At 35.7% G+C, this 24,650-nt stretch overlaps 2 protein-coding genes across 3 annotated transcripts; one reads left to right on the top strand and one right to left on the bottom strand.

Annotated features, from left to right (window-relative positions):
• Nucleotides 1-4,848: 4,848 nt before the first annotated feature.
• On the top strand, nt 4,849-7,952 carry LOC18025655 (vacuolar-processing enzyme alpha-isozyme). Its single transcript, XM_006408771.2, has 9 exons — nt 4,849-5,110; nt 5,836-6,000; nt 6,101-6,257; nt 6,348-6,433; nt 6,510-6,709; nt 6,805-6,853; nt 6,927-7,136; nt 7,221-7,427; nt 7,520-7,952. The coding sequence occupies exons 1-9, from the start codon at nt 4,895-4,897 to the stop codon at nt 7,700-7,702; spliced, it is 1,473 nt and encodes a 490-aa protein (XP_006408834.1). The 5' UTR covers nt 4,849-4,894; the 3' UTR covers nt 7,703-7,952.
• A 212-nt stretch (nt 7,953-8,164) lies between these two features.
• On the bottom strand, nt 8,165-12,184 carry LOC18025654 (protein EARLY FLOWERING 3). Of its 2 annotated transcripts, XM_024160219.1 has the most exons (5): nt 11,473-12,184; nt 10,646-11,346; nt 10,151-10,186; nt 9,473-9,524; nt 8,165-9,386 (listed from the first exon to the last, which is right to left on the bottom strand). In XM_024160219.1, exons 1-5 carry the CDS (start codon nt 11,683-11,685, stop codon nt 8,334-8,336), a joined length of 2,055 nt encoding a protein of 684 aa, XP_024015987.1. In that variant the 5' UTR covers nt 11,686-12,184; the 3' UTR covers nt 8,165-8,333. The 2 variants fall into 2 exon arrangements, with proteins under 2 accessions (XP_024015987.1, XP_006408833.1); XM_006408770.2 differs by lacking the exon at nt 10,151-10,186.
• Between the last annotated feature and the right edge of the window lie 12,466 nt (nt 12,185-24,650).

Raw genomic sequence — 24,650 nt, 5'->3', positions numbered from 1 at the left:
CGATAATTTCGAACTAATATTCTTATGAAGCAATTATTTATAAATTGAATTATCTAACCATATATTCTGGATTTTTTAAAATATAATATGAAGGATATTGATATATTGTTGTTGCTTTCTATAACGAGATGCATATTGCAATCTTTAACTTATTCGTATATTCTTGTATTCAATCCATCTATATATTCAAATCATACTTTTGTGAACTTCAACTTCATTTGTTACACTGGAAAAAAATTCTCAATATTCTCCTTTTCTACTGCTATGAACAGGATAGATAATCCTTCTGCGTCCAACTTTATTCTATTAAGAATCCTTGGTATAGAACTATATATAGAGACTTAACCTTTATAACTTCTTATCATACATTATTTGTTTCCTTTTAACTGTTTTAACAAGTTCTTATGATTGTTTTTTAGAAATTATTCAATTTCATCTATCAAGAAAAAATTCTCCCAAGCGAAACAAGTCGACAAACTAATGAAAAATACAAAATTTATTGCTTTGATGGAGTGTAACAAGATATACCCAACTGCCAGATTCCTGCTCTACACTGAATTATCTCATCAATTTGTCTGGAATGCCACATTGCATGAGTGGAGGCCACGGGTGAAGGGTTCAGGAAATCCAACTATTCTTCAACAGTATTCAATTTATGATAGAAAATTTTTTATTTGGGTTGTCTGTTGAATATCATTAGAGGTCCTCGCAGTTATGAAGATATTCGAACAGTTAATGGTGTTGTATACGACACCTTCAGAGAAGCTTGCTATGCAATGGGCTTATTCCCGGTCAATTAGATTTATATGTCTTTCTTAATATTAGTTTTAAAATTTCATGCTGAATCTTTATTTCAATAAGTTACTTTCATTTTGTTGTTTTTCATCGTCTTATATTTTTAAATTACCTTTTATTTTGAATATCAGAAATAGTAAGGTAAATCATCTACTAAATACTACATTTTCCATCGTTACATATTACATAATTAATACAACAGTCAATCAATTAACATTTCATTAATTATACCGTAACTTATAATTTATAATATAGTTAATAAACTGTTATAATTGTAAGTTTAATGTATTGTTGATGCGGATTAATCGTAACTTAGTTGTTAATAAGATAAAATATATCTCAAATTTTAGAAATCTCTAATAAAATTGATCAATTTTTTAAATTTCAAATTTAAATGAAATACATAATATAGAAAAATACGATTTGTTGTTATTCTAGATAATTGTTGCGATGAGATATAAAAAATCTAACATTCCTGATAATTTGGAAAATTGTAGTATTTTCAAATTAAAAAAATACCAATTAAAAGGTTTTTATGTCGGATCTCATTCGATGTAAATAACAATTTCCTACATAAGCAAGGACAGTTTTTCCTAAAAATTTCAGTGAATAATCAAAAATCAATAATAGCAAAAACTTATGAAAAATGGTATACATTTATTATTACCTACTGATCAAAATTACTTGTATTTCTACTCTATTCAGATTTTGGTATAAAGTACTAACAGTATACTTCTTGTCGAAAGTGAGCATTCACAACTAATATAATTATAATAACTCTGTGACGACATAATGAATATAACAACTTTTTCTGATGTGATTCTCGACAGATGCACAAGAAATATTATGTAGGAAAAAGTGTATTTTTTCTTCATGTAAACATATTTTTTGTACGTCTGTTTGAGGATCACATCAGAAGAATAATTGTAGTATGGGTTGTGTTTGAGTAAGTAATTGTTTGCTTGGTTAGTTGATCAAAATTTTCTTATGGGGTGTGTATATAGAATTCTTAGATAGTGACTCCTCATTTTTCTTCGCTCTGTTTCATATTCCCCAAAAGGCGTTTATAATTACAACATATTAAATAACATTTGACTGATACAACACCATTTCCAAATGAATTTACATTTCGAAATAAATGAATACATCTTTGCATATAATTTATAAAATATGTTCATATATGTCACATTTCGATGAATAACTTACGATTTACGAACATAAAATTAATGTATGTATTCATAATTACATGTATTCTTCATCTACACTTTCTTCATTATACATACCTAATTATAATTACTTAATCAGTTATACATCACTTATTGTTTATATTTACATCAAAAAAAGTATAGCCAATTGTAAGACACAATCCAATTCTTGAACTAATAACATACCATTCGGCCCAAATGTGGTAACACTGTATCCACACACACTGTCAATTATCAATTTTATAAATTTCGACCCAATAAACTTAACAATATACCTAATACAAATAAAATTTATAAAAACATTCAAACCCGTACATGCGTGCGGGCCAGTATCCTAGTTTATATTTAAATAAACGTATTTCATTTTCTCTTTTCTGAAATAAATAAAAATAGAATGGTTTAATATTGCTTAATTGACATATGTTATGAGACAAAAATAACGATGACATATTTTACGATCATGTGAGTTATAACTTATAAGTATCATATATGTCATATTCATATTGAGCAATTCACCTTTATATATATATATATATATATATAGTATAAGATAAGCGTTTAGAATTAAAATTGTATTCCGTTTTTAAAAATGAGATTTTCTAAAGAGATTTTGGGAAATATATTATCAAACTCTAGTTTCCCGGAAATTCTTACAATCAATAGATGTCTAATTCTATCCACAGAAGTTCCGTTTCATCATATAGCAAATATAAATTTTCTTTAAAAATCTCAAAAAAATACTAAATGCATAACTGATGAACTATGTCTTTTTAAGTAGCTCAGAAAAGGAATCATTTAAATGTAAGTATATGGAATCTACATATCTAAAATATGTATGCGCCGTATGGTATCTAGCACAATCTTGCGTTTGAAATCTGTCAATTACTTGAAACACAAATTCCTTGCTATGGTTGTAAAAATCGATCTCCTTATTGCTTCTTGGTATCTGAATGAAATCGTTGTCCAATGCATGATGAACAGGCAACAACAAGAAGATTCAGACTCCAGAAACCAGCAGCGATTTTCAACAATAGAAAGACTTTCCAATCTTTCCTTCAGTCTCAAACGTTCAATCATGCTTGCCTCGCAATATGTGCCTCAACTTTTTATTGAGTTCGTGACCCTGCTTGAGCTTTGCGTTTCAAAGACTTAAAATGTAATGTTAAGTATTTATGTGGGTTATGGCCAATCAAGAGACAGTGGAGAAAGTGTCTGATATTGTGAGGAAGCTAATGTGATTTTTTAGAAACAAAAGAAATTGAATTCCCTCGTTGTATTGGTATCACCTGTATTCCGAATAGAGCTGATATGGTTCCTCACATTCCTCCTTTTCTCAATGTGTCATGCTTTATGTCTTTGCCCTAGTGGTTTATTGTGTTAATCTTTGAACTACTATAAAAGTCTTCTTTAATTTAGTAATCTGACGAACAAAGAGATTCACAAGAAACTTAAATATATAAAAGAGAAAGAAGCATGCATGCGACATGTTAATTTATACGAATATAAAGACGCCCACATACTTCATAGTCTCAAGTAACCCAAGGCCTTAGAAAGCGGCAATACCTTGACTCCTAAGAGATCGTACCCAACTTCAAATTACAATTTTTGAACATCAGGAAGATGTTTGTTAGTGAATCCAAAAACTTTGTTTAAAATATGTTTTTGATCAAACAAATACCTTTGTCCGCTAATCAAATAATAGATATCGATGCTTTTAGTGTTTAGAAAAACTTGAAGGTTTAAACTTCTTCTGGAGCTTTTTTTTTTGTCATTTGATCAGCGGCATGAACAACGTTCTGAAGCTCCTCCGAAATGGATTTGTCGACCATTCCTTGCCTGTTCACTGGTGATTGACCCTCAAAAGCCGATGATACAACATTGGTGCTACAAAATCAGACATACATTGGGCAATTCTGGTGTTGGGTAAAAGATTCACCTAATATGACAAGTAAACTAAGATTCTTGCTGGGCATTTTTATCTGTTTTTTGCTAATACGACAATTAAAGCTTACATCAGAAGCAGAAAATGGATTAAGCTCTAACTTATGTTCAGTATTAATCTAAATCATCCTATTATGGGCCAGTTCTTTACCATTGTTTTTTTCCAATCGTTTTGTTTCCTTTATCCCAATTCTACTCATTTCTAAAACCAAATCAAATTACACAAACTTAAACTGAGAAATTTGAATTGAAAGATAACTGAATCCTCTATTTCGTATTCACTAAGCTTAGCAGCTGTCCGAACAAACAACTTTTATTTTATTTTTGTGCAACATTTAATTTAATTTTATCGCCAATGGGTTTAATTTTGCTTAAACGCAATTTATTCGACATAAGAACTTACAGTTCAGAGCATATACTAGACCAGCTGAAAATTTATAAAATAATTACCATAAATTATATACATCCTTATGAGACTAGTCACAAAATTTAAGAATTATAGCAAGCGTTTATGAATATACAAGATTCAAAATGTGAAATCACTAAATCAATATCGACGTGTTATGGTTGGATTAGCATCGTAAAATACTCTGGTATTACGATTTTTTTTTTCTTGCAAGTGTGTTTCTCGTGACTTTTGCCTTTAACGTATGTAACTTTTTGGCAAAAAAAAACGTATGTAAATTTTTAACTGATTTTTGTTTTGTTTTTAAATGTTAACTGAAAGTATTTAAAAACAGAAAACATCTATAAAAAACTTTATAGACTTTATATTTTTACTTGCGTGTTTCAATAAACGAAGTAATGGACAAACGTTATTTTACAATAAATTGTAAAAAAAAAAAAAAAAGGTTCATTGAATATTTATAAATAGCAGGCCCCGTCTAATCCAAAGATTCTTATCCACGTCACCACACTCTCGCCGGAGGATAAATAATAATCACCAAAAAAACATGTCACGCGTCTCCGTCACTGTCACCGTCGCCGTTTCTTTTCTCGCCCTCTTCATCTCTCTAGTCACCGTTTCTTGTGACGTCATCAAACTGCCTTCTCAAGCTTCTAAATTCTTCCGTACGACTAAACACAACGATGATGGTGATTCTTCGGCCGGTACGAAGTGGGCTGTTCTCGTCGCCGGATCTAGCGGATATTGGAATTATAGGCATCAGGTGATTATCATGCGATTCTCTCTTAGATTATATTTAATTTCGAGTTTTTTTATGTTGGCTTTGTTTTTACGTTTACTTCTCTCATCATCAATCATTGATTTTGTGAGTTTTTCAGCTGATATTGTTTCTTGCTGTGATCTTTGCTTGTTGTTTAGTCAATCTTGAAGATGGCTTATTCATATACACAAAATTATTGGGTTATGCCGAGTTATACACAAACTACATAATTTAATTTGTCTATACACGAAACTAACATAATTTTGCTATAACATACGTTGACCATAATTTAGCTAAAAATAATTACTCAACAATTGTGTATGAGTCAGTGTATGTTAACCAAGTGGTAGTGGTTAGTGATTCTTACTTTGACATGTTAATTTAGATTCGGGTTCGATTTCCATCGAACATAAAATTATCTAACTACTCCCATTTGGCTAGTTGAAATAGCGTTAAGTTTTTGACCCATTAAAAAAAATCGGTAAGTTGGCTACTCGACTGCTACACTCACCTTGAAGGAATTAATCGGGTGGTAAAAGTCTAGATCACTCTGGTTATCTTAAAAAAAAATGTTAATGTATGTTTTAGTCAATTTAATTTGGTTATACAACAATGTTTTTTTTCTAGTCAATCAATGTTGTGTCTCTAATTTGAAACGATGAAGCTTTTTGTGAGAGTAAGTTTTTAGTTTAGTAGAGACTAATAACGAGTTCTTAATATTTTTTCAGGCAGATGTTTGTCATGCTTATCAGCTTTTGAGGAAAGGTGGACTGAAAGAGGAGAATATCATAGTTTTTATGTACGATGATATTGCAAAAAACAAAGAGAACCCAAGGCCTGGAATCATTATTAACAGTCCTAATGGAAATGATGTCTATAATGGAGTTCCCAAGGTTTTTTTCTTTTTTGGGCTTTGTTTCGATTTTTAGTCGCGGTTAAAAACCACTGAAGTATCCATAAGGGTCTTTGTGATTTGGGGTTTGCTTGTGGCAGGATTACACTGGAGATGATGTTAACGTTGATAATTTGTTTGCTGTGATCCTTGCAAACAAAACGGCTCTTAAAGGTGGAAGTGGAAAGGTTGTAGATAGTGGTCCAGACGATCATATCTTCATATACTATAGCGATCACGGTGGCCCGGGAGTGCTCGGTGAGATTATACCCTCCTTTGTTTCTTCTGTTAAATCAACAAAATTGATGAAAAAAGTTTTGAAGATTCAGTCTACATGGTTGGTTGCAGGAATGCCGACTTCTCCTCACCTATATGCTAACGATCTCATCGATATCTTGAAGAAAAAACATGCTTCCGGAACCTATAAGAGCTTGGTATAATGCTAAGATTCTTCTGAAATGCAATGCCAGTGATTTGGCTTGACTACTTTTTTTTTTTTTTTTTCTGTAGGTGTTTTATTTAGAGGCTTGTGAATCTGGAAGTATTTTCGAAGGCCTTTTACCAGAAGGTTTAAACATTTATGCAACAACCGCGTCAAACGCAGAAGAAAGTAGCTGGGGTACTTATTGTCCTGGAGATGATTCTAGTCCACCCAAAGAGTATGAGACTTGTTTGGGTGACTTATACAGTGTTTCTTGGATGGAAGATAGGTATGCTACAAGAACTGTTAATAATATCATGACAGTGAAGAGTAGGATCATTCTTGATATAAGGTTTATTATTTGTTTTTTTTTTCAATTCACAGTGATCAACACAATTTACAAACAGAGAGTTTGCACCAACAATATGAACTAGTAAGCTTCAAGTTTTGTGTATATTTGTGATTCAAATGAGAACATTGAGATCAAATTGATATTATTGTTTCAGGTGAAAAAGAGGACTGCAGGCTCTAATACCTCTTATGGTTCCCATGTGATGGAGTTTGGGGATATAGGACTTAGCAAGGAGATGCTCGTCCTTTACATGGGAACAAACCCAGACAATGAAAACTACACCTTTGTAGATAAGAATTCACTACGACCACCTTCAAGAGTTACAAACCAGCGTGACGCAGATCTTGTCCATTTTTGGGATAAGGTTTATCTTCAAGGGTTACAAACTCTAATAGTGTTTTGATATTGTAACTGATTACTTAATCTGTCAAGTTCTTGTTTATTGTAGTATCAAAAGGCACCGGAAGGTTCTGCAAGAAAAGCTGAAGCGCAGAAGCAAGTACTCGAAGCAATGTCACACAGACTTCACATCGACAATAGCTTTCTAATGATTGGGAAGCTCTTGTTTGGCATTTCAGAAGGTCCTTTAGTGCTAAATAAAGTCCGGCCTTCTGGAAAACCGCTTGTCGACGATTGGGACTGTCTTAAAACACTGGTACATTTCTGAAAGAAAAAATCTCACTTTCAGTCCTCATTGAATGATGATTAAGATTCTTGTGATGATCAATCCTTCATGTGGTTGGTTAGGTGAGAGCTTATGAGAGGCACTGTGGATCATTGTCTCAGTACGGAATCAAGCACATGAGGTCCATTGCAAACATATGCAACGCAGGGATTCAGGTGGAACAGATGGAGGAGGCAGCAATGCAGGCTTGTCCCACTATCCCGGCCGGTCCTTGGAGCTCTCTTCATCGCGGATTCAGTGCTTGATCCTCTTCTCCACTCGCAATATTTTTTTTACATCAATGCACCAATCAAATCTCCATTTATGATGATAATAACAACTCGTGTATATATCTTAATACCAGCCTCTACTTCCAGATAGCATCCTTCTTATGTACACAAGTTATTGTAAATATGATGTGCTTTATGTTCTTGGTATCAATCTCAAAAGAAAAGAAACAGTTATTGTAAGTAGTTTACTTGGACAATCTTAATAAACTCGGGATATTTGCAGTGATTGTAAGTAGTTTACTTGGACAATCTTAATAAACTCGGGATATTTGCAGTGAAAGCAAGAAGGGCTAAACATCATGGACGGGCTTGTCCATACACAGTAGGGTCCATACCATATCCATTATAAGAACATTGATATTCTACACGTTTGCAAAGATCGGTTTTATATGCACCACACTTTTGATGAACACCCTTAACATACAATATTTTAAAGGCTATAAGACATATGATATATATAAATGATTGGTAACAACCAAGCTTTCATACGTTTACATTGTACAAATTTAGAGAAGGACATCTATCACAATTTTTTCTACATTTTTAAAATACATATTCAGTCGCAAACACCACATCTTACGAAAAAGGATAATGATAAGAGAGGCTTTTAAGAGTGATTAGAGAAGGAGTCGTAGCGTTTACGTTCTTCTTGTATTGATCGGAAAATCCTTGCAGCATTCTCACTTGCGAGCTTAGCGTTGTTGTGCGGAACCACCTTGATCACTCTGGTCACTCCTCCTCCATCTCTTGTTGTCTGAGTAACAGTTGTTCTTGTTGTGGTTGTAGTTGTCGTCATCGTTTGCTCAGGCTCGTTGTTGTTGTCATCATCAACTGCTGAGAATGGCCGAAAAGAGTTCTTACCAGAGACTCTTTCTAGACCACTTGGACTGCTTCCTGTGCTCCCTTGCCTGCTCTTTCTAGCCCGAGAATAAGATCTCGTTGTCTGTTGTTGTGGAGCCTCTTCGTGAACAGAGCTTTCTTGTTGGGTGTTTAAAGCTGATGCATTCTGAAAGTTTCCGGGATGCACAAACTGATTCATTTGCTCATTAGGTTGTTGTTGTTGTTGGCCGGAACAGTAAGGGTTCATCATGGTGGGCATCATACCATATGGAGGGAAGTAGCCATTACCAGGAGATGGGAATCCCATGCCCGGGTGATACGGAGGTGGACCACCACCGCCCATGAAATTACCCATTACCATCGGTGCAGGCATAAAATGACCATAATATCCTCCACAGACCGGCCCTGTTTGTCCCGGACCTGGGTGCGGCTTGTATATCAGCCCTTCGGAAGGAGACATTACTGGGATCAACCATTGCTGATTTCCTCCTGAAGGAGGAGGCTGAGGAGGAAAGTAACATCCATTTGAAGCTTGTGAAGCGTTTGGTGGGTTGCTCGCAAAAGGCATGTAGTTGGAAGGTTGATGATGGCTTTGGTTTGGCAATCTTCCGACTACGTTCTCAGCTGAGCATTCCATTTTGTTTTGGTCAGTCTTCTCCGAGTCGCCGCTCGTGTGTTTGATAACCTGTGGTAGAGGAGGCTTTAGTATAAATTCTGATGGAAGGAGCTTCTTCACTGGATAGGTTTTAGCAGCAACTTTTCCAAGATAATTGATGTCATCGAGCAATACATCCGGTGATGCAGCAATAAGCCTCTGAACCTGGATGTTACGAAAAAAAAGTACAGTTGAACACATTTGTTTTAGCCCGATACAAACCATAGGAGAATTTTTCTGAATGAGTTTACCTTAATAAGTCTGTGCAACTCAAATAGTTGAACAGCAAATACTCTTTGTTGACTGTAAGGAGAAACAGAGTCAGGCAGAGAAAGACATATTCTGTTGAACAGCTAATGGAACAATAGAATAGAAAATGAGATGAAAAAAAAAATCAAGAATACATAACTCTCTAATCAACAATAATTAAAAAGCAAATCAATGCGTCCAAGGACAGACATTAAAGTATAGATAATAAAAAAACTTTCAACAAAAAAGAAGGAGAAAGAACAATCGAAGACCCATAATGCAAGGGATGGGTTTACTGATTTCTAGCTTATCCCAACACCTTACCATAGCGATAAGAATACCTAGAACCTTAAAGCCCGAGTCATGGAGTCTAAAATCCATAGAAACTCTGTAGTTCACAACGACCCTAAAATCCTCTTAAGCAGTAGCAAAAGCAACTATATATCTGCGTCCTCATAAGACTCATAACTAGCTTTATGTATGGTTTAACCATAATTTTGATCCAGGGGTCCTCAAAAGCACGTTCCCCTACCTGGTTCAACCCCTTGAATGACAAGAAGGGAAAATGCTCAAGACGACAGTGCAGAATAAAAGCAATACCAAACCGAGACAGGGACATGTTCCAACATGCAGATGCAAAGAAGACAAAGTTTAAAGCCATGAACTGTCTCGGCGGGCACCTTGCACAATGTACGTCAACAGAGAATGTCCCCCCCCTGCTAACATGATCCAATGTGTTAAATGCGTTAATATGTTACCGAGAGCTTTTCAAGTACCACATAATAGGACCATTTTGACAGGAATCAGGGGCCTCTCCACTATAGAATTATCACTTCTTAACCAAAAAACCCGAAATCTTTTCTCCCAAAAATGAAACACGATACAAAACTGGGTAATAATCATATATGTACGTCAACAATCCATTGCATCATTAAACACTTACAAAACAAAAAAAAATACATAGAAAAATGTCCAAGAAATTTGGTGATAGTGAAATATTCCCTACTACAGTTATCCTTGAGTAGCAAAAGACAACAGAGGAAAGCTTCAGTCCAGTTAAGTAACAATGCATTAGTATTAATTTCTTGCAAGTAGCAAATGTCAGTATCAAAGAAAGAGATGGATATAAAAAGCAGAAATAAATAACCATGTTAACTGAAATCTATAGAACTTACTTGGCAATAGCTTTCCTTGCTCTCCAGAAACGTTTTTGACCTAATACTCCCACAACGTCATCGGGAGAGACATCCATGCTGGATATAGAATCCACCATCGAATTATCTGAAACATCATCACTTGCCTCTTCATTTATCTGCTGCAGAGAGGCGTATCCTCTACTTCTACAGTACTCACGACCATTATTAACGTCATTAGGATTGCCATGACCCTCTTCTGTATGACTTTCCATTGCCAAGTGAGATTCAACTCCATTATCTGTGTCCATCACTTGAGTTTCACCACCATCTCGGTCTAACCTATTTCTAGACTCTCGTCTCAAAGCAGCATTACAATCATTTACTCTGTCACAGCTCGATGCTGATTTTTCAAGATCCATTTCCTCTGTAGCTGATATATCTAACGAGTTTCCAAAACCACCTCGCTTTGCACTCCCCTTCGGCTGTTCTCTAACCAATGTGCTGTGTTTTTCCTTCATAATGCCACTCTTGGTTCTGCCATGAAACTGAAACCTTCTTGAGTTAACAAATATTGGAACCGCGAATTCATCTTCCTCCCTTGCTATTTTCCTCTGTTCATGCTGTGACAAATTTCTCACTTTTTCCATGAAGGACGTTTGGGAGACGAACTTTTCAGTTGCATGTACTGCAGCTGAAGAATCAAGATGCTGTGCAGATAAGTTTCTTTCCACGCCGCAAGGCTGCAGAGAAAAACATATAATCAAGATCAATCACCTCCTTTCTTTCTTGCAAGCTCTATATGAACATCAGTTTCCACAACTCAAACCCATTACAAAACTATTACTAAACCACAACATATACTGTACCTGGCTAGATGGTCCAACAGGAGGAACCAAAGTGCTGGAATTATGAAGCAACGCTCCATTATCAGTACTAAACCTCTGAGAAGGGATGCTAAGTTGCTCATAGAGAGCCATCTTATTCCTTGGAGGAGCTCTAGGTCCTCTGTCTGCATCGTTCACATGAAGTCGAGGAAACATTGGTTCAAGTATCTTCTCCTCATCTTTCCCTCTCTTCATCAAAAAACAATCTTTGTTTGGAAATATGTCAAAACCCTAATAATCTCGAATTCACACAAAACCCTCACTTCTAATCCCAATAATCTGAGCTATAAAAATGGTAAGTCCCAATAATCACATGAAATTCACATAAACCCAGCTGCAACTATTTAACCACCGACTACAATTAGATCTAACCGATCAAAGAGATTAGAATAAAAAAACCCGACGGGCGGAAAAATCACACCAAGGCCAAGGGAGTTCCATGCGCTACAACTAGCCGACGCGAAGCTCGAAGGCTAACATGAGGCCGGGTCGGAGAGAAGCTAGTATAGGGTGAAAATCGAAGGTAGAGAGAGCAAATTGGAAACAGAGATGGTACCAGGTAGAGATGATTAAACAAAGACAGAGCAAAAGAAGAAGTTTCGGAGGTTTGTGAGAGAGGAAGAAGATGACTTGTGGGAGAGAGAGAGGGGAGGATAGAAGAAGAAGAAGAAGAAAGGGGAAAAGAGATAGAAGAGTGGGGTCCAATAAGATAGAAGGAGAAGATACTTAGGGGAAACTGTAGATAAATCGAAAACTTCACCATCGGAAAGTGCGTGACAACGAGGACCCGTTTGTAATAAAAATAAGATTAACAGAATTTTTGGCTAAGAGAAAGTAAACGATTAAGAGATTTTAAAAAAGATCAAGAGATTTAAGAGATTTTTTTATAGAAAAAAAGATAGTAATAGATTAATACAAAAATTCAGACAAATCTTATATATAAAAGATGACCAACTCTCTCCATATGAGTGACACCTCAGCAATTTAAAGTTAATATAGAGATGACATGTGTCAATTTTTAATATAAAGTTACAATTTTTAAAGAAAATTAATTAATAAATTTTAATATTAAGTTTTTAACCACTCAAAGAAAACGAAAAGTTTTTTTTATTAATTGATTCTTAATTAACATTTATGTTAATATTAAACAAAAATTTATGTTATAATTAATTAAAAATATTGATGATTTTTTTTGTATAAACTTTTGATTTGTTAATAATATGAAAACTTTTTTATTAATTAATTCTCAAACAATATTTATGTAAATATTAAACAAGAATTTATGTTATAATTAATTAAACATATTGATGGTTTTTTGGTATAAAACTTTTAATTTTTAATGATATTATATTTAAAATTGATTGATTTATAATAATATAGCAATTGATGATTATGTTTTTATTAGAAAAATATAAAATATATAAATTGGAAATAATTGAAAAAAAACCGCACGTTATGTGCAGGTATTCACCTAGTTTTTATATAATATTTCACCTCAAATCAATTAGAGATCATCTTCAATACAATTAATCTTAGGCCATCATCTAATATATCAATCATTAAAAACTTTTAATCTCTTATCTCGCTCTTTTATCTCTTATTACCCTCTTAACATGAAAAGACAAGTTTACCATGTTTTAAACAATTTAATATATAAATTAATTCAAAAAAGGAAAACTCAAAACTGTTTTTTCCCGACCTGAATTAAAAATTTGATCCAACAATTTCTCTCTCCTCTCTACTCGCTCTGAGCTCCCTCTCTCCTTTTGCTCGGGCTCCCTCTCTTATCGGCTATCGCCACCAATGTTGGGAGATTGGGCTCTGGAAATTGAGTCCACGCCACTGCCATTGTCGTCTGTTTCTTCCACTATTGTTGTTTCTTCCTCTTTCGAGCTGTCCTAGCAGGTAAGTTTCCCAGATTTTCTATATTGAATTGAGTATATGTTAAGCTCATTTTAGTATGCACATTGAATGTTTAAACTTTATTTCTGGATTGATTAGGACTTCAATTTAGTTACATAACTAGTTTAGGGGTAAAATCGTATGTCATGTTAAGTAATCAGTAAGAACATCTAGCTCTTGCAAAAGGAGAACTGGGTATAACTATCATACTGGGAATATAGTATAACTAGTAAAACTGGTATTACTTGAAGTCGTGATTTATTGAGTAAAACTTGGTGCAACTAGTATTACTATGCATAGAGAAGGTATAACTCTGGATTACTAGTATTACTGATCAAGTGTTTTTATTGTTTTGATAGATACAATGAGCAAATTGTCAATATACATTTTAAATGTTAATGTCACATGTATAGTTTAATGTTGAAGACACATGTAAGGGAGATAACTCTGTCGATGATAGAAGCTAGGATATACAAGAAGGTTGCATTAGATGAATATAAGATAAAATTGGAGATAAGTTCCATTCCACTACTGGTTGGAGGAAGTGAGGAACGGTTTACTATTTCTGATGATGAGGATCTGTGTGTTTTTTTAACATCTGTTGATAAAGACAATTGAAGATGTATTTTGTATGTGGAAGCTATGAATATTTCGGAACTGTTTAAGCAAGTGGTGAGAGAAGACAATACTATTGAAGATGAAATTGGAGCTAATGCCATTACTATGTACGTGCCCAACAAACAAGCAAACATTATGGATGAACGTGTGGATAAGGGTACTGATGATGGCCCTGATAGATCAGTTATGCAAGAGTCTCCACCTTTGTTAGAATCCAGTCAGCGAATAGAATCATGGGAACACGGTTTGGGTGTGAGTCAGTTTCAGGAATTTCCAAATAAAAAGGAATTGCAAGAGTTCGTGGATAGAGGAACATTTCTCAAGTTTTTTGGTTATGTTATAATGTGGTCGGATAAGACTTGTTACGTGGTCAAATGTTCTAAAAAAGGTGTAAATGGGGTTTACGAGCTGCAAGAATCCCACGGACAGAAATTTTCTCGGTTAGAACGCACACAAAGATGCATTCATGCTCTCGAGCAAGTAGAGTAAGAGTAACCCTAAAAGAAAAGGCAATCCACGATTAGTTGCATCACTTTTGCATGATTATTATCCAGGTCAGATGGTAACTACAAGTCCTGCAAATATCATGGAGCGTGTTAAGACGGTTTTTGGTGTTAAGATATCATACTCCACAGCGTCTAGAGAGAAAAAACTTGCAGTTAGTGATTTGCGTGGTAGTCTGGAAGAAAGCTACAAGATGCTGTATTGTTATTTGTATATGTTAGTGGAGGTCAATCCTGGTACAATAACAAATGTGAAGTTGAATGAGGAAGGAAAATTCAAATACCTATTCATAGCATTGGGAGCTAGCATAGAAGGGTTTCAAGTCATGAGGAAGGTGTTAATTGTGGATGCAACTTTCATCAAGAATGGATATGGTGGTGTACTGGTTTTTGCATCAACACAAGATCCTAATAGACACCATTATCCAATTTCGTTTGGTGTACTAGATGGTGAGAATAATGCTAGTTGGACCTGGTTTTTCGAGATGCTGAAGACTGTCATTGCGGACTCATATAAATTGGTATTTATGAATGACAGAAATGCAAGCCTCATCAGCGCAATAGTCATTGTGTATCCGCAGGCACATCATGGGCATTGTGTCTGGCATTTGGCCCAAAATGTCAAAGGTCATGCTAGTAACGTCGTCAACAAAGATGTAGTCGCATGGAGATTCATGGAATGCAGTAGGTTGTATATGGTGGCTTAGATCAACTGTGAGTATACATATTTTAAGATAAGATATCTTTCTGCGGCCAAATATGTTGAGGACAGTACCGTACCAGAAAAATGGGTTAGGTGTTATTTTCCAGGTGACAGATACAACATAGACACAAACAACTGTGTGGAATCTTTCAAGAATGTTTTTGAAAATGCGAGGAAGTACTCCCTAATACCCATGCTCGATGCGGTGATTAAACAATTTGCTGATTGGTTTAATCAACATCAAAAGACGTTGTTGCTGGATTAATTGATAATAATATGGTTTCTTTAGTGGAAAACTACATGCATGATTTATGGAATGTTGCTGAGAAATTAACTATGATGGAGTTAAACAGTTTTACCACTGAATACAATGTCATCGGTACATATGGAAAGTCTTATTTGGTGAACTTGAAATTGAGAAGATGCAGTTGCAGGGTGTTCAATGTTGAGAAGTATCACTGTGTGCACGCACCCGCTGCTTTCATTAAATTCAAAAATGATGCTTGTAGAGGTAGTGAGTTGGATGAGTTGTGTTCAAGATATTATTGGACAGAGTTGTGGGCCATGGCGTATAAGAAGACCATTTATTTAGTTCTGAATAGGTCTGAGTGGAATGTCCCACATGAAATTGAAAAGAAGAAGATCATACCTCCGGATCAAGTCAAAAAGAAGGGAAGAAGGAGAGTTAAAAGATTTATGTCGGCTGGAGAACGGTGTCCTAGGACGCAAAATAAAAGACGGCTAAGACAAGAACTCCAATGGATGCTATTGGAAATGGTAGAACTCCAATGTAATACTATGTATAACTTGTACTCAATCCTGTAATACTAAATAGAACAAGTTTTTTCCATCCTGTAATACTATGTACCCCTGATTTAGGGACAATACAGTTTTGCAGGTATTAACTAAGCAAAAAATGTACAACTAGTACAACTGGTACTACTATCATTAAACATTGTAAAACTAGTACAACTGATGACACTTGGATGTTATGTAACAATTTACACTTTTAGAAAAACAAAACCAATATTCATGTGTTCAGATGTTGGGATGTTATGACACAATTTACACAATATTATAACATCACAATTTTGATTTGAAATTATATTTTACATCATATTAATATGTTATGACAAAGTCTACACAATATACTTCTTAGACTTTTAAGATCACTTTTGTAAATAATAACCATCTTAGGATGAAATTTTTTGAAAAACGTTAATATTGAATATTTAACTGAATAGTACACTTAGAAAAGAGTATATGTATCTGTAAAACTAATAAAGCAATTATTTAGGGTGAGTAATACTAAATAAAATGGAATTCACTCAAAATATATTTGGAATTTTTGTACAACTACTATCTTCTGTATAACTATGACTAATATTTAGCGCAAATTTCAAAAACTTTCCCAAAAAGTTGGGCGCCAAACTCCAATTGTTCCCAAAAATTTAGCACCAGCCGCTATTTGCCTCAAATTTCTCCAACCTAACTTTTATGTCAGGCTTTGTGTCTTTATAAACCTATCCCAACTCCCCAACTTAATCTCTCTTGACATTCCCCACTTTCTTTCTCTCTCTCTATCTTCAGAATCCTTTCTTCCTAGCGATGGATCCGAGCTACAGCGAGGAGAAAAAGGTGAAGAAGTATATCGAGAGGATTTATCATGTCGCTGATGGAGACTTAGGCATTCCGAAACTATGTCCCTGTGGTGAAAGAATCATCGAGAGACAAGAACCCTTTCATGGAACCAGTCAAGACATTTTACCAAGAGGGAGATACTTTACATGCATTGTGTATCTGATGCGATTGTAAACGGGGTATTGGTTCGTTCTACTAAGCTTCAAGTTTTAATTTTATAACCCCTAAATGTCTGCAAGTGCACAGATGTGCGCTGTAGTACTTAGGGTATCGATCCACAGAGACTTAGTTGTTTCAGTACGAATTCACGACAATGCTTAAATCAGACTAAAACTAAACAGGTTTTGGTTTTGGTTTTAGGTTGTGGTTGTCACGAAATCTAAACTAGAATGCAAAGCAAGTAAAAGAAATTAAAAAGCGAAAGCAAGTAAAGCAAGTAAAAAGCGATTAAACAAGAGCGTATGAAAGCAGGTAACAAGCGAATGAAAAGCAAATAAAATTGAATGAAAAATAGAAGGTTGTAAATGATGGAGAACAAACGTTGGGGCTCAAGGAGTTTCGCAGGGATTCATGGACTAAGCTATGTCGATTTTAAACAAGTGATAAAGGTAATCAACTACGTATGTTCTAGAACTCGAGGCACATAAGTATGAATAGCCTACTTTCGCAGCACTAAACAACTATCTCTCGCAATCCTGATCAGTAGGTTTCCACTCTGATCATGGAAGGGAGAAGATGCAATAGCAGAACAAGACTCATCAACATTCACAACTCAACTATAGGTAGGTTTCCACTCCTATAGAATAATTGCTCGTTTCACCCTAGTTCAGACAATCAATGAAAACTTTCGCAACATATCATATCAGATCGGCTTCTGAGTGGCCAGCAAAGAATCACGCAGTAAGATTAAAGGCAAATGAAGAACATCTAGAAGATTAATAATCCTAAATCTATCGATTCATAAGCAAAGACACACTAAATTCCCTTTGAAAAATCCCTTTAAACCCAACTGGGTAACTACTCAAACATATTGTAAACAATCATCATAAACGAAATTGAAATTACAGGAAATTAAAAAGAACATGGAAAAAGAATGAAGAACGGAGAAGCAGAAGGAGGAGCGATGGTCACTCCTGCAGCGGCTTCTCTTTGAAGACGGCGGCTCCTTCTCTCTAGGGTTACACGAAATCTCTCTCTCTTTTCTATCTTATGTCGTCTACCCACCTTTAGGAATGACCTAGAGGGGGTATTTATAGCTTCTGGGGTGGTTCTGGACACTTAGGGCTTCAAAAATAACGAAAGGAATTGACCTGGACTTTAATTAAATCGTCTGGAAAGTGAAAGACTAATGGCCACGGTCGCGGTGGAAATGGGTGTTGGCCGCGGTCTCGACTCGTGGCTCTCTTCCAGAACTGCATTTTCTGTCATTCTTGCATCGGGATTATCTGAAGATCTAACCGTTGGATTGTCTCCAAACCAAGTGCATTAGAAAGCTGGTTGGATCCTCCATATTGTCTCAAATTTTGGGGGTGATCAGACGGTTAGAAGGTCTTCATCGCTTGCCATACTTCTGATGCTCTGCATTTATCCAAAATTGCTCATTTGTTCCAAATTGCATATCTTTTGCCCAAGTTTCCTGAAAAGTCTTTTGAAAATCTAAAACATTGAAAGCACTTTAAAAACCATTGAAAACAGAGTTAAAATACCTGCATAAGACACAATTATGATCCATAAAAGTGGTCAAAATACGGTGTTATCAACTTCCCTAGACTTACCTTTTTGTTTGTCCTCAAATAAACTTAAGTCAGGATAGAAATTTTGAAAATCGCAGGAACTAAACAATATCTCAGTGACCATCCTTCTAAACCATAAATTATCGTGAAACATCTAATTGGATCTAGTCTAGAAGATTCTCACCAAAATATAAGTAAAACTAGTCTGTTAATCCGTCATGCGAAAAACTACACACTTAGATCTAACTTCCAGTCAACTAGCTCTCTACATTCATTAAGCCTATTGTGAGTTCTCATCAAAGATATTATTCAGGGTAGACAGCGTTTGGTATTAAAGGCTTTTTAAGTGGTGGAGTTAAAGTGTTTCGGGTTACCTGAAAAATTGGAGGATGCAAGATATTATGCAAAACCGCAAGAGAGAGAAGGACCTGTTGATGATCGCAGATTTTCAGTCACTTCTCCTTTGCCTATTGTTGTTGCATAATCTTCCTCCTTTGTTGTAAACAGTTGTTCCCCCAGACTTAGATCTTTTCCGGGAATCAGAAAGATAATCTCCAAAACTCTAAATAATCGGGCTCTAGCTTGCCTCAAGGATAAAATTCGATCCTCCTAGACTCTCTAAGGTTTCAAATTTCCTCTCCCTTCATATTTTTCTCTTTCTCTTTTTTTTTTTTGTTTTTTGAAAAGAGGAAACAACCTTTTATAGAGAGAGTCTAAGGGACAAAATTGTACCAAGATTTTGAAGTTTTTCCAAGGCAAACTGAGTTTTCACCTTTTGTTGAATCATTCCAATGAAATCGCAGGTCTCCGTCTTCAGTGACTGAAAACCGCGTTGATCTTCTTTCTCTCCGATGTTTTTGCACATATCTGCATATAAGACAATGAAAAAAGAGTGCATGTGGTTTGAAAGAGGTTAGGTTCGGTGGGGAACTAGCTAAAGATGAACTAGCCATTCAGGATCAACAAAGAGTGGTGAAAGGGTAAAGGAGTCCCGATTTTATGATTCGTTTCCCTGATCTAATGCTTCAGTGAGAAAATTAAGTCCAAATTAAGTCCAGATAAAGTGAGCTAGTATATCCTGTCAGAAAGAATCTCCATGAATAGAAATCCTCTGGTGGGAGTTCGTAATGCAAGTATTCTAGCTACCGCCTAGTCTAGGCCTAAATCACAAAAAGAGCAAAAAAAAACGAGGAAATAGCGTAGAAGCACACTGGTCTAAATCATCATAGTATTGTTTATTGTGTTCCTGGTTTGAAAACTTTTTGAAAAACATTTTGAAAACGATTTTTGAAAGATTATCTGAAAAAGTTGATGGGGAAAATTTTATGTAAAACATTTTGAAAAATTTTATGTGTCCAAAACAAACTAAAAACAAATCAAATTTCATTAGTAGCAGATGAACATCCTCCCCCAGACTTATTTCACACTGTCCCCAGTGTGATAAGTCTTGGAAAGAATGGTAAAGAAAAATAGAAAAGTTGAAATGTTTAAGAGTACTTATCGTGCTGGAGAGTGCTGCTCGTCTTTTGTATTTGTTCTTCCTTATTGAAAATCTGAAATTAAATGAAACAGAAACAAAGCAACGGAAATAGAAAATAAAGGTCAAAGGGAAATAGATAAAATACCAAGTGGGTTGCCTCCCACTAAGAGCTTGTTTTAAGTTGTTAGCTTGACATTGTTGCTCGATTAGACTTATCCGGGGTCGTGACACTCCTTGATCTCATCATTGGCCGATGATGGATCAATCAAAAGCATCACTTCTCTTTCATCTTCTCTTTCTTCAGCCAGATATGGCTTGACGCGTTGTCAATTCACTGTGAATGAGTTTCCGGTTTTGTCCCACAGGACAATGGCTCTGTATGGCTTGACTTCCTTTATTGTGAAGGGTCCGGACCATCTTGAACGTAATTTTCCTGGAAAAAGCTTAAGACGAGAACTGAAAAGAAGAACTTTATCGTTAGGAGCAAAAGTTCTATGAATAATCTTCTTATCATGATATGCTTTAGTCTTCTCCTTGTAGATCTTCGAGTTTTCGTAAGCATTGTGTCGGATTTCTTCTAACTCGTGAATTTGAAGTACTCTTCTTTCTCCAGCTGTTTTCAGATTCATGTTCATCTCCTTGATATCCCATTGCGCTTTATACTCAAGTTCTACTGGAAGGTGACATGCTTTTCCATAGACTAGGTTGAATGGTGTTGTTCCTAATGGCGTCTTAAATGCTGTTCGGTATGCCCATAATGCATCGTCAAGCTTTGTAGACCAATTCTTGCAATGAACTGCAGTTGTTTTCTGAAAAATCGACTTGATTTCTCTATTTGAGATTTCTACATGACCGCTGGTTTGGGGGTGGTATGGAGAAGCAACTTTATGCGTAACTCCATTCTTTCTAAGAAGATTCTCGAAAACTCTGTAGATGAAATGCGATCCTCCGTCGCTTATCACAATTCTAGGAACTCCAAAACGAAGGAATATAACAGATTTAAACAGCTTCATGACGACCTTTGCATCGTTGGTGGGGCTAGCGACTGCTTCAACCCACTTAGAGACGTAGTTTACTGCTACTAAGATGTATTGGTTTCCAAAAGAAGTAGGAAATGGTCCCATAAAATCTATTCCCCAGACATCAAAAATTTTGACTTAGAGAATAAAATTTTGAGGCATCTCATTCCTTTTGCTTAAGTTGCCCATCCTTTGGCATTTATCGCATCGCGATATATAAACTTGAGTATCTTTGAACAAAGTAGGCCACCAAAAACCTGCTTGTTAGATCTTTGAAGCGGTTTTGAAGGTTGTGCAGTGTCCTGCATAAGACGAGCTATGACATCCAAATAAAATGCCTTCCATCTCTTCTTCAGCCACACATCTTCGGAATAACCCATCAGCACATCTCTTATAGAGATAGGGTTCATCCCAAAAATAATGTCTTATGTCCTTCAGAAACTTTTTCTTCCTATACCCAAAGAATTGTGGTGGTTCTACATCAGCTGCTAGGTAATTCGCTATGTGCCTAAACCATGGGGTGTTGAAAGCATCTGCTCTTCGCATGAGTTGACGTGGTGGTGCGGCATTGGCATTGGTGGGAGTAGTATCTATTGCATAGATGTTTTCTTCTGGAAAACTATCATATAAAGGCAATCTTTCTTCAACTCGAATTCGTGAAAGATGGTCTGCAACTCCATTATCTGCGCCTTTCCGATCTCGAATTTCGATGTCGAATTCTTGCAGTAGGAGGATCCATCTTATCAGCCGAGTTTTAGCGTCTTTCTTAGACATTAGATACTTGATTGCAGCATGATCAGTATGAACAATAACCTTAGATCCTACAAGATGAGAACGGAATTTCTCTAATGCAAATACGACAGCTAGAAGTTCCTTTTCTGTTGTTGCATAATTGCATTGAGCTTCGTCTAGAGTTCTGCTTGCGTATTAGATTACGTGCAGTTTCTTATCTTTTCGTTGGCCAAGCACTGCTCCGACTGCATAGTCACTTGCATCGCACATGATTTCGAATGGGAGTTCCCAATCAGGTGCTTGCACGACTGGAGCGGAAACAAAGGCTTCTTTGATCTTATGAAATGCGGCTAAGCACTCATCATCGAACTTGAAGTTCGTTTCCTTGCAAAGCAAACGTGTAAAAGGTCTAGCTATTTGAGAGAAATCTTTAATGAAGCGCTTATAGAATCCTGCGTGTCCTAAGAAACTACAAATTCATTTTACGATTGTGGGGGGGTTGTAAGCTTGTCATGACTTCGATTTTAGCTTTGTCAAATTCAATTCCTTTTCCCGAAATTCTGTGTCCAAGCACGATTCCGTCTCGTACCATGAAGTGACATTTTTCCCAATTTAATACTAAGTGCTTATCTTCACATCTTTGAAGAACTTTACCAAGATTGGCTAGGCATTTTTTAAAAGAAGATCCATAGACCGAGAAATCGTCCATGAATACTTCCATGAAATCTTCGATAAAGTCTGTGCAGATCGACATCATGCACCGCTGGAAGGTAGCAGGTGCATTACACAAACCAAAAGACATACGTCGGTAAGCGAACGTGCCATATGGACAAGTGAAAACACTTTAAAAACACTTTAAAACATTGAAAAAACTTTAAAAACCATTGAAAACAGAGTTAAAACACCTGCATAAGACACAATTATGATCCATAAAAGTGGTCAAAATACGGTGTTATCAGTATCAGGTAAACTTTTAAAATTTCTGGGTTTATGAATTGTTATTATTGTTAGACTCTTTGAATTTCTGGGTTTATGAATTCGATTTGTGCAGAATGATGGCTTACACTATCGATAAAATTGGATTTATGCTGTCAAAGAAGAGGTTCTCAAGTTGAGAAATGAAGTTGATGAGCAGTGCAAGAAGATTCGAAGCATGGCACACCATGAATCCAGATCAAGCAAATGCGTGATGAACTGAAGACTAAGACTGAAGAGATTGCAAAGCTGAAGGAGTTATTGGCAGGTGTTGGCAGGATCTATGGGAAAGCAAATGTTTAGCTAATCTTTGTTATACCTATGTATTTGTTTCAAGTGCAATGCTTTATTGCTTTTGTGTTTTCTAATGTAAGCCTTTTCAATCAATGTTTTTCCATGTTTAATTAAAACTGTTAGTTTTCCATAGTAATACCACTTAGTCTGATATAATTTTCCACAGTACTACCACTTAATTTTACATAGTTTTTCATAGTATTACTACTTAGTTTGACATAGTTTTTCAAAGTAATACCAATACGAATCCAAACACAAAAGCGACTTAGTTAAACATAATTTTACCAGTAATACGAATCAAAACACAAAAGCAACTTACTTAAACATAGTTTTACTAGTAATACGAATCCATAGAAAAAGCAACTTAGTTAAACATAGTTTTACGAGTAATACGAATTCAAATTCAAAAGAAACTTAGTTTGATATAGTTAAACATAGTTTTACTCCAACTCTTCATTTCTCCTTCCCTACTCGCCTACGCTTTCTTCCAGCTGCCTGCAATCAAATATAGATTAATAGCAACATCATGTTTAATAACACAAAACTCATGGTTTAAAAAGAAAATATGGTTACCTTTGAGGTCTCTCCTTGCTCATTCACCAAAGATTCCATACGTTCAACTCTTTCCACCAACTCATCAACCTTGTCCTTGATAACATTCAACTGTTCTCTCATTTCTGTTTTCAGATTGTTTAGAGCTCTGCCACTTCATTTACAGGCGTGTTTTCAGGTATTTCATTGGGGATAACCTTGAGTACAGGTCCTAGTCGTGAAGCAACATTTTCGTTATACATCTCTTCAAACCATACAGTATATCCTTCCCGAAGATGCTGACTCCAACTTTGTGCAACAGTATCATGTTTATCATCATCGTCAATCTGGTTCCGTGAGTTCAGCCAGAAGATCATTTTCTTCAGGAATAGCTACCACCAAACTTTCAATGTCCTGAAAATGTAAACAATTAGTTCTAAACATTAACAACATAACAACCATTCATAAAGTACAACTAACCTTGATTGTACCAATTTTTCCATTTATTTTTGAAAGAGGAAAGCTTTTCATTTCGCTTTTCTTAAACTTTGACCTGCACATCCTAGGACAACCCACATCTGCACCTGGAATATCTTCTTGGAAACTAATCTGCAGCTCTGGAGTTGCCTCAAATGCTAAAAGCTACACAACATGCATATAGTTAAAGTTATCTTCTATTATAATATAATAGGTAGTACCAATTACAAACATCTATACTCCAATTTTTACACCCTCCTTAACTACGCCCCCAAAATGAGTCATCGTGTGAGATATCTCCTTCACCATGTGGTCAAATGACAATCTCCCCCAAGGAAAGCTCTTACATAACTCGAGATCATCCACCACCGCTCTCTGGAAGAATTCCAACACTAACGTAGCATCTGCTCCAGTCTTTGTCTGCCCTATAACAATGCTGGATAAGAAGTACAACACCAACATCTTCAACCTACCTCGAGAAGGTTCCATTTCCTCTAGCTTTTCTTATGCCTTGATGAGTAATTGTGGCCCCTTTCCCAAAATGATTATTCA

The sequence above is a fragment of the Eutrema salsugineum genome, unplaced genomic scaffold (assembly GCF_000478725.1).
Source record: "Eutrema salsugineum unplaced genomic scaffold, Eutsalg1_0 scaffold_12, whole genome shotgun sequence".
Taxonomy (NCBI): Eukaryota; Viridiplantae; Streptophyta; class Magnoliopsida; order Brassicales; family Brassicaceae; genus Eutrema; species Eutrema salsugineum.
Note: the sequence above shows the minus strand (reverse complement) of the source record. Positions and strands in the feature narration are given on the sequence as shown.